Genomic DNA, 9,834 nt, shown 5'->3' with positions numbered 1-9,834 from the left:
TGTGCTCAGCTGGGTTCGAGGCAGTGGCTTATTATAGAACACAGACTGACTGCTTGAGCAATCCATTGCAGGGCTGTTGTGAGCAGTGAGTGAACTCATATCTCTGTTGGTAGGTGCTGGGGCTCAAGCCTGGTTCATGGAATAACCAAGAGGAAATCCCCCCCTTTTTTTTAAGGATGCAGTTTACACATACTCAGAAGTGGGGACTATTGTTATTCATTCTACATGCCCTGGAGCGGAGTTCTGGAACGTGAGATCTGTTCTGAGGCTAAACCCATATTCAGAATGAGCCTTGTGAGTGCTGCAGGTAGGCTGTGAACCGCCAGAGATGTACAGGAGGGTCGGCAGAAGCATGCATGGTGTTACTTGCCTGTGATAGAGTAGTGTGGTTATATGCCACACTTCTGCTCGCCGTCTTTCATGCCTTTGTCACATGAACAGGATAGTTAGCAGCTGTAGGGCCTAAACAATCCCTGATATGGTCAGTACGAACTATTTTTGGCACAACACCCTTGGTGTGGGGGATGGGGGTCCTCTGACTCCAGAATTGACATTGCACTGTTCGTGCCTTTAGAGGACCAGGAGGCATTCATCTTCAGGAGGGGATTTTTTTGGAAACCGAATGCAAGGTTGTTCTAGATGGACCATCGCAAGGCAGTTCATGTAACTTTTCAATTATGCTCAGTGGAAGGCCAGCTACCCAGGAAAGGGATACCTTGCAAAAAGCTTGATATAGGAAAGGGAATGTTGTGTCTTCCCATTAGACTGGCAAATTTTAACACAGGAGTGGTCTCTACTGAGTCATATAATTGGTCTATGTGGGTCAATATGGTTTACTCAGACTGGCTGCAGGTTTGATTGCAGCAGCCATTCCGCACAGCGTTAATGTTGCTGAAGTGTTACCATTGTGTAACGCTATTTATTTTTCGTTATTCACAACGTCGTACACAATCTGCAACACTCCTGCAACACTCCCGCAAAAATCGCTTTGTTGTAGCTCTTTTCGGGGAATCCACAAAATCCACAATTTCGGGGAATCCACAAAAATCCACAAAAGTGGATTCCCCCTAAAAAACCCGCTAGACTCTTGAGAACAACCTGCAACACATCCGAAAAAGACATGTGCGTTCTCAGTATAGTGATAGCAAGCACGTCCCTCCATAATCTCTTGCACCCGAGCTTCCGGTGTTGCGATCGCCTTTCCCTCCCCTTGAACCGGCAAAAGCAACGAATAAGTGATGCTTCTTTGGCTGAAATCCCTCCACAAGCAATTGTCTGTAAAGTTTCGAAGGACAATACAGCCCCCTGTTCAACACTGCCCGTAATTTCAGCCAGAAATAGCACGAGGGGGGGGGGGGATTTTATTTTTACTTTTTAAAAACTTTTTTTACAAAAAAGGTCTTTCTGATACATTGAATGAAAAAATATGCGCTGCTACTGGTGTTTTCAGGTTTTTAAAAAACAGTTTTTAAAGGGAAGCATGAACACAACAGTTAATTGGCTGTTCTGTTTGATTGACGGCCAGGGGCAGGAGGAAACGTGGAAAAATATCGTCTCCTTTGTTGCGATTTCGGCGAGACCGGAGACTTGTGCATTACGATAACAGCGCTAGTGGAAGAGCCTTTTCTACAATAGAACCAGCTGTGTGCGTTACCGAGACCTGCTGCTTTTGCTTGCAGCACTTTTCAATAACGCTCAGATTTAGCAACAGTGTCCGTTGTGCGGAATGGCCCCAGGTTTGAACTGGGGTCCTTTGGCGTGCAAAGTAGACACTTTACAGCTGACCCACAGTCCCACCTACTTTGTAGGAAGTCATCATGATGAACCAGTGAGAACAGCATCTGATATTACTTTTGACCCATGACCCAAGTGACATTGTTAGACTTAGCACAGTTCTGCAGGGCCTGCAAAATGGAGCTCTTCCACCTGGCATTTTGTTGAGGAAAATTGAATCAACAACATCTACTGGGCCCCCAGAACCTCACACAGACCTGCCCATTAAACATATCAAAGGGCTATGGACTTTGACTAACCTATGGAGCTACAATTGACATATTAATGTTGCAATTATTAGCAAAGTTACAGGAAGTTATTGTTATTACTATTACTGTTGTTGTTACTACTGAACCACATTGTTCCTGTCTTATAATTTCCATGTTCTCTGTAAACTGCCCTGAGCCACAAGGGAGGGTTCAGTATATATAAATATAAGAAATTAAAAAAATAAAATACTCTTGGACCCATTACTGGCTCCAACAGTGACCCCTTTGCAAGGGGCTGAGAGAGAGAGAAGGCACTCTGTGACATCCCTGGGGGCTTTCAGGAAGGGATCTTCCTGATGTGTGGGACCCTGCTGGGCTTCTTTAGTTTCCACCGGGCATGCAAGGCCAAATTGTTTAGGTTGGCCTTTGGAGGGTTATCTACATGTTTGAGATGTGTTTATTAGTTAAATGGTGCTAGCCATCACTAGTTTAACATTTTAATGTTAATATTTTATATGTATTATATTTGTTTTTCTGTTTTTTATGTGGTTTTAATGTTGTAAGTTGCCACAAGGCCCTTTGGGTGAGCAGCAACTAAAAAATATCAGATAAGTAATTCATAATCTTTGGGGATAATTTTCAGTTCTGACAGATAAGCACAGGATCCAGGTTGCCAAGTGACATGACAGATGATCACAACATCAACTAATTATTGGAAACAGAGACTGGCCAGATAGTCAATGTCACTGAGCCTCCATGCAAAATTGGATTTGTTGCTCACTATCACATTTTTTACTTATTCACATAGGACCAGGGATAGCTGATATCCAGTTGAACAGAATCCTCATGCCATGATGTGGAAGACAGTCTGCCCATCACCTTTTCAGCTGGGCCTTCAAGCTGCCAGTATTTTTGCTGAGGACTACACCCACATGGGTAGTAGGAAATGCAATTGGGGTTTTTATGGGGATTTTATTGTGTTTTAACTGTTTATGTTGTAAACCGCCCTGAGACCTATTTGGAGAAGGGCGGTCTAAAAAATTAAATAATAATAATAATAATAACTTTCCATGTCTACCAAGCCAGCAGTGTGCCTCTTGCATAAACATTGTGGGATGCTTAGAAAAAGTAAGTCCACATTTTTAATCTTGCAATTAATATCAGGATGCAGAGTGTGGAAGAGTGAGAGGTCATGAAGCTGTATATATGTGTATGCAAGAATTAAAGAATTAGAATAGGGTACAGAAGCACTGTTCCTCATAAAAGACCTCCCCAGAAACCTCTATTTACTGAGATTAAACTCTCCCCTCCCCTGCGCATACTCAGAGGCTCCCAGGGTTTCGATTTCTGGGAGCCAATAATTAGATTTACCACACAGATGGCCTCTGTATTATCAACTGATTTTATTTAGTTTGTATAGCAATTGAACAGGATTTGTCTGGAAGCTTCTGAGATGCTTCACAGTCTCTGAGGTGCAATGCAAGGGGTACTGGTGTTTAGGGCATGCTGCTACCTATGATGCACTTGTGGCTATGCTGTTAGCCAGCCATGACCCCATCTGCCCAAGGAATGGACTCAACCCTGGGGCAGGATGGGGAATTCTTGCCAGGGAGGGTACGCCTACTGAGGCAGAATTACCATACTTCTGCAGCACCATTGAGGGTCCCATTTGCTTTCTCCAGCTCTGAGGGCTGAACAGAACCATTTTCCAGGGTCAGTCAGAGTCCAGGGTCAGTCAGCAGGATATCCTGGGCCATGTTTGGTGAGAGCAGAGAGGTTTTTTTGGGGGGAGTGGGACCTTACAGATGGGAGGGCAGGGGCTCAGCCTCAGATCACATCAACACGTGCAAAGGACTGGTCCATGCCCAGGCTGTTCTCTACGAAGATCTCATACTTTCCGGCATCTTCTGGTGTCACCTTCTTGATGGTAAGAGTTGTTGAGTCACTTCCAATATTGTAATATATACTGCAGAGATGAGAAAAGTGAACCTTTTAAAATAGGAACGCAAGTGTACCCAAAGTTGGGAATACCTTAGTGTTGCTACTTCAAACTAACCCTCTTCTTTTCATCCTACCTCCCACAGAGCTTGGGAGTGAACTCTGATACGCAGTAGCCCATAGCTTACCATGTTTGTCCCCTCCATGTAAAGAAACTTATGGTCAGTGCAACGGACAAGGAAAGGGCAAGGGGCAGGCCTCAGATCTATGTTAAAGGAAGAAATCTCACATCTTCTGACTACAGCTAGAAACCCCGTGCATATCCCTTCCTGTGCATTTAGTAAAAATTCTCCATAATAGCAACGAGAACTACAAACCTCCTTCCTGAAAAGAAGGACAAATTCTTGCGGTTCTGCATTAGACATAATATTCCAAGCCAGAGCAACAGCTATCTAGACCAGTTGGTTATTACCTGGTGTGGATGTGTAAGCAAGAAAGGGGAGAAGGGAAATTGGCACAATTCCTGTTTCCTTGCTTTCACCTGCTCACAGTGCATTGGCACTCTCCGCTAAATACCCCATTAGCAATAAACCTTGCTCACCGATCATCCTCTTCAATATCCTCCCCATTCTTGGCCCAACCAACATCAGGTGCTGGCTCCCCACTGATGTGGGCTGTCAGGTTGACCGTGCTGCCCTTCTTGGCCTTTGTGTTGTCTGGGCCCTTCTGAATCTTGGCAGGTACTGTGAAGAAGAGGTGATGAAGTTAGAACACAGGTCTTGCTGCTTCGAGGGAACCCCGTAGCCACACCAGGCACCTGCTGTTTTTAGAGACACTAGGAAAGGGAGGAGAAGCAAGTGTGTGCGGTTTGAAGGGTGGGGCTTGTTGCTTTCATTACGGCTCCCTTTTCCCCTCACTACTGAAGCCCTGTTTTGCTTTGTTTTACAAATTGCTGTGCTGTTCCTAGCATAAAGGATGCCATCTTTTAGACAAGGACAAGACAAGGTGAGATTCATGTCCGTTGTAAGGGGAGCACTCCAAGGAAGGTAAGCAAGCATTCTAGAATCTGTTGAATCCTAGACTTCAGCCAGGACCTTAGTGCTGTCTGAGCATACACTCTTTTTGCTACTTTCAGGGATTAATCATCAGGTCTTATTGTGTAACCATGCTGCCTGTTGTCTGTCCATCCAATATAAGGGGACAGGTGCTTTTGACAGTATGATTAGCAGTAGGCTAGCCTCTGCGAGGACAGAGTTGGGATGTCTTAGAAGTTAAAATGTGAGGATACGTTCCTTGAGCCTCTGTTTTTTCCATTCTTCATATATCTCTGTGGGAACTCCCTGAGTTGCAGATCAGTCCAAAGATTCAGATCCAGGGCAAAAGGCAACTCTGTTGTGCAATTCCCTGGGCTGTTGGGTGAATTTGGGGATCAGTGTCAAGAAAGTACCAATGCTATGTGACTTGAAGTGGCCAAATGCTATGAACAAACACAGCAGGGAAGGGGATGGCCCATTTCTGGAGAAATTATTCTCAACATGGAATGTTTGGAATATCCATACAACTAAACCCCTTCCTGGGTGCCAGGGGTCAGTCCCCTACCCTGATAACCAAGGGAGTTGTTCTCTAGATATCATAGCCTGGTGAACAAAGCAACAAGGGATATAACTGAAAAGGTTATTTCTTTAAGTGATGCATAGGGTGCTAGTGTGTCCCCCCTCCCAGGCTATGAATAGGACTGGGCAGGGCTGCAGCTTGAAGGAGCAGAATGGGCAGTATCACTTTCCCCAATGCGGGGTGCCAAATGCAACCACTCCCCAAAAGAGGAGCTTCCCCAGAAGGTCTGGTTGCCCACGGGAAGCCTGTGGCTAAGTTTAGAAAGGAAGTGGGGCTAGGTAAAGAAGGAGAAATGGGCCTCATTACCTTCCACAAGGAGACGGGCTGAGTCGAAGCACTCCCCAAAAGGGTTCTTCACAGAGATGGTGTACTTGCCCAGGTCAGCAAGACAACCGTCACGCACAACCAGTGCGACAATATCAGGGTCTTCAAAGATGTAGCGGTACTTTGGCCCATCCTTGAGCTCCACATTGTCTTTGGACCAGCGGATGAATGGGTCAGGGAAGGCACTGATGCGGCACTCGAGCTTGGCCGCGCTCCCCTCAATCAGCACCACGTCCTTCAGATTCTGCAGCACCCGCGGGGGCCCCTTTTCTTTCAGCTCTTTGCGGGACCTGGGTGCAGAAAGAAAGAAAGAAAGAAAGAAAGAAAGAAAGAAAGAAAGAAAGAAAGAAAGAAAGAAAGAAAGAAAGAAAGAAAGAAAGAAAGAAAGAAAGAAAGAAAGAAGACCCTTTGGGGATCCTGTAGGTTCCCTTCTTTTTCACCTGAATCTCTACTAGACCAGTCCTTTTTGTAAGGTACCCTGGTCCAAACCATGAAAACAGAAAAGGATGGCTGTTATTTGGTAAAACAACCACAAAGGACACCATTATGCAAGCAACCTTCAATACACTTGGAATGAGAATTCCATCAACTGGCCAACAACAACAAAAAAGAGAACTTTATTAATGTGTACGTAATTGTTCATTTTAAAAGGAAATGTTTTGAATATCAATGGATAGAATCTGATTGATAATCTGACTTGTAAAACAACACAAGTCTGTATGCCATCAAAACTCTGGAGTTGTGTGTCATTAACTTCCCAAACTTCTGAAGCAAGGAATGGAATAGAAACAGCCAAAACCAGCTTCTCCTCACCCTCTTGCCAGTTTTTTGTGTGTGGTTTTTTTGGTACTTTATACATTTCTATAGCCCTCCAATGTGTTTTCTGGGTTTTCCTTTATTCCAGAGTCTTCATTGTTACTTCTCTCTCACACCTCTCTAGCTTTCTTCCTCCATCCTGTGGCGTGGCTACAGTCTGCTTGGCCCACCCACATCGTCCAGACATAACTTAAAACTACCCACACCTCCTGATAGTCCTCTGTCTGCTCTTCCTTTGAAGACCCTCCTGACTTGAGAGCCAGTTTGGTGTAGTGGTTAGGAGTGTGGACTTCTAATCTGGCATGCCAGGTTCAAATCTGCACTCCCCCAACATGCAGCCAGCTGGATGACATTGGGCTTGTCAAGGCACTGAGAAAACTGTTCGAGCAGTAATATCAGGGCTCTCTCACCCTCACCCATCTCACAGGGTGTCTGTTGCGGGGAGAGGAATGGGAAGGCGACTGTAAGCCGCTTTGAGACTCCTTCGGGTAGAGAAAAGTGGCATATAAGAACCAACTCTTCTTCTTCTTGCCACACCACCAGAAGGATCCATTCATAACACAATGCTAAAGAAATGGCTTATGGCCGCTCAATAAACTGAATACTGTTACATCCCTAAACAAAGTTACTCCAGCCAAAGCCCCTTGATCTCAATAGGATTAGAATGGAGAAACTCTGCTTTGGATTGTGTCATCTCTTGTTTTAGCTCAGTGCATCGAAGATCCCCTGCACTCAGCATGTGCCTGGGACCCTTTTCCAATACTTTCTGAGGCTGCTCCTACCTGTAACCTATTCCCTTCCTCCCTATATCGAAATGCCAGAGCCCCCATTCATCTCCCCTCCCTGTGCCTCCTGGAAACAGCCCCTCTTGCCTGAGATTTTCCAGTTAATTCCTCCTTCCTTGTTGCTCATTATTGTTTGTTTGCATAGACAGTCTGCCTCCTCCCCAGGAACTTGCTCCAGGCATTGTACAAAGCAGAAGCAATACATTCCATCATGAAAGTCACAGTATCAAGATGATCAGCACCAAAACAAGCCATAAAAACAAAGCTCTTGAAACAGCACAAAACAGATCCAGCAGCCTAGGTGCATCCTACCCGCTTGCCCTGCCCCTCTCACCTGTGTCCACGGTAGGAAGCCTGAATGCGAATGGCGGCATTCTGTACCTGAGGGTCATTAATGTCCAGGGAGCAGCCAGCTGGAGGAGGGGCGGCTGCTTTCTTGGGGGCCATCTGTGGGGAACAGCAGGCTCAGCATCACAGAGAGGAAACTCTGACCCCCCCCCCCCACTGCCAACTCTAGCCCTCCTTCCTGCTTCCATTCTTGTTTGCCTTATACCGAGACGGTGTCATCTCTCCCCCTCTCCTGAATCTCTGAGGGCAAATCAGCCACAGCCACTGAGGCTGATGGGGATGAGGAGATGTCACTATCCCCTTGCTGTGAGAACCCCGGGACAGAGCTTCCAACTGTTCAATTGGAAATCATTATCAGCCACATGGTTGTCACTACGTCGGAGTGAGGGCTTGGAAGGTAGCTTCCTGAGTCACTGGGGAAGCTCACAGGCAGGGGAGTGTCAGGGTGTGTGTATGTGGGCTCGGCTGGGCTGCGGCAGGGGTTATAAGGGCCCTGGCTCTGTCCACGAGGCAGAATCTCTTACCGTCAATAACACCAACGCAGCTCTGCCGTGAGGGAAAAGGCCACAGGCCCCTCATCCCACCCAAATTTATATCACTGGAGGGGAGCTATTGGGCCTGTTCATGCCTCCAGCTGCATTCCTGCCTTGACGTCTCCTTCTTTGGCAAGGGGTGTGTGTGTGCCACCTGCCCAAGCGGGACTCCTGGGCACTCCCTTATATAGCCTGTTGCCAGGTACCTGTGAGAATTGGGGCCGCGCTGATTGCAGCCCAGTGCTGTGTAATCACATTGACTGGCCCAGGGGGCTGAGATGGAGCAGCTGCATCATTCCTGCCCTCTGGCTGAAAGACAAGAGGGAGAGTGGCAGGCTGAGCCCTCCCCACCCCCGTCTGGGTTACTGTCATCCACACATGCTGCCTTAAGAAGATCAAAAGGGATCAGGGGGGAGATGGATTGTCTGCGAGGCAGAAGCTGTGCAGGGAGACTGTAGGGCTGAAGGCTAGCTGAACAATTTGAGTGGTGGAGCTTTGCTCAATTGCAGGAATATTGTCCTGTCAGGAGACAAGCATGCCATTCATGCTCCTGGAGAACAACTCTGCCTCACGCTTAATCATTTCACTGCAGCCAGGTGGGATGAGCTCTCAGGAGAGATCAGGGCCCTGTCGGACCTTGCTCAGTTCTGCAGGGCCTGCAAGACAAAGCTTTTCTGCCGGGCTTAAGGTTGAGGCCAGTTAAACAACACCTACACCAAAATCCTGGGCCTCCCTCCCACACCTCCAGTCTTCCGAACACTTACCATCCTGCTGGCTGAAATTGCTATCTGATGCAGTAATTGTGGCTGATGCTGACAGCGATTTTATCTGTGATTTAAAATTTTTCATTTGATTTTATCACTTGTAAATTTTGTTGATTTTGTTTTACCCAAATTGTGCATGCCGCCCTGAGATAGCATGTCTGAGAGGGGCAGTATATAAATTGCTAAATAAAATAAATAAATAAGAGCCACGCTGGATCACACCAATGAGCTCTTTTGTCCCCCAGAGTTGCCAGCTGGATGCTGCTGGCCAGCTCACCAGCAGGGCATGAGGTCAGCCATCCTTCCTTTCCCCCAGGGTGTGCCATTCAAAACTGTCCTGCCTCTGATCCTGGTACTACCTTACACCTGTTGACAGACCTATTCTGCATCAATTTGTTTAGTCTTCTTTTAAAGTCATCTCAGGGACTAGCCATAATCACCAGACTTTGTGGCTATGAATTCCATATGCATTGCAAGAAGAAGTACTTTCTTTTTTTGCCCTGAATCTACAGGAAATCAATTTCATTGAGTGACCTAGCATTATGAGGGAAGAAGAAAAATTCTCTCTTGTCCAGTGCATACAATAACCCAATAATAGTTTATCCCCTGTGGAAAATCATATCCTTCAACTGCTCTTGTTTTCTGAATAGGTCTCCTAATCATTTTATGTCTCTAAAAATCAGCCATGTTTTGGAATTAAATCATGTGGCAGAAGAAGTGACCCCCCCTT

The 9,834-nt window shown here is 46.3% G+C and overlaps 1 protein-coding gene across 1 annotated transcript; it reads right to left on the bottom strand.

The window, feature by feature from the left end:
* Positions 1–3,365: 3,365 nt before the first annotated feature.
* SPEGNB (SPEG neighbor) lies at positions 3,366–8,487 on the bottom strand. Its single transcript, XM_077320811.1, has 5 exons — positions 8,332–8,487; positions 7,794–7,906; positions 5,841–6,148; positions 4,522–4,663; positions 3,366–3,948 (listed from the first exon to the last, which is right to left on the bottom strand). The coding sequence occupies exons 2-5, from the start codon at positions 7,904–7,906 to the stop codon at positions 3,810–3,812; spliced, it is 702 nt and encodes a 233-aa protein (XP_077176926.1). The 5' UTR covers positions 8,332–8,487; the 3' UTR covers positions 3,366–3,809.
* Positions 8,488–9,834: the final 1,347 nt, after the last annotated feature.

Source organism: Paroedura picta, chromosome 2, assembly GCF_049243985.1.
Source record: "Paroedura picta isolate Pp20150507F chromosome 2, Ppicta_v3.0, whole genome shotgun sequence".
Taxonomy (NCBI): Eukaryota; Metazoa; Chordata; class Lepidosauria; order Squamata; family Gekkonidae; genus Paroedura; species Paroedura picta.
Note: the sequence above shows the minus strand (reverse complement) of the source record. Positions and strands in the feature narration are given on the sequence as shown.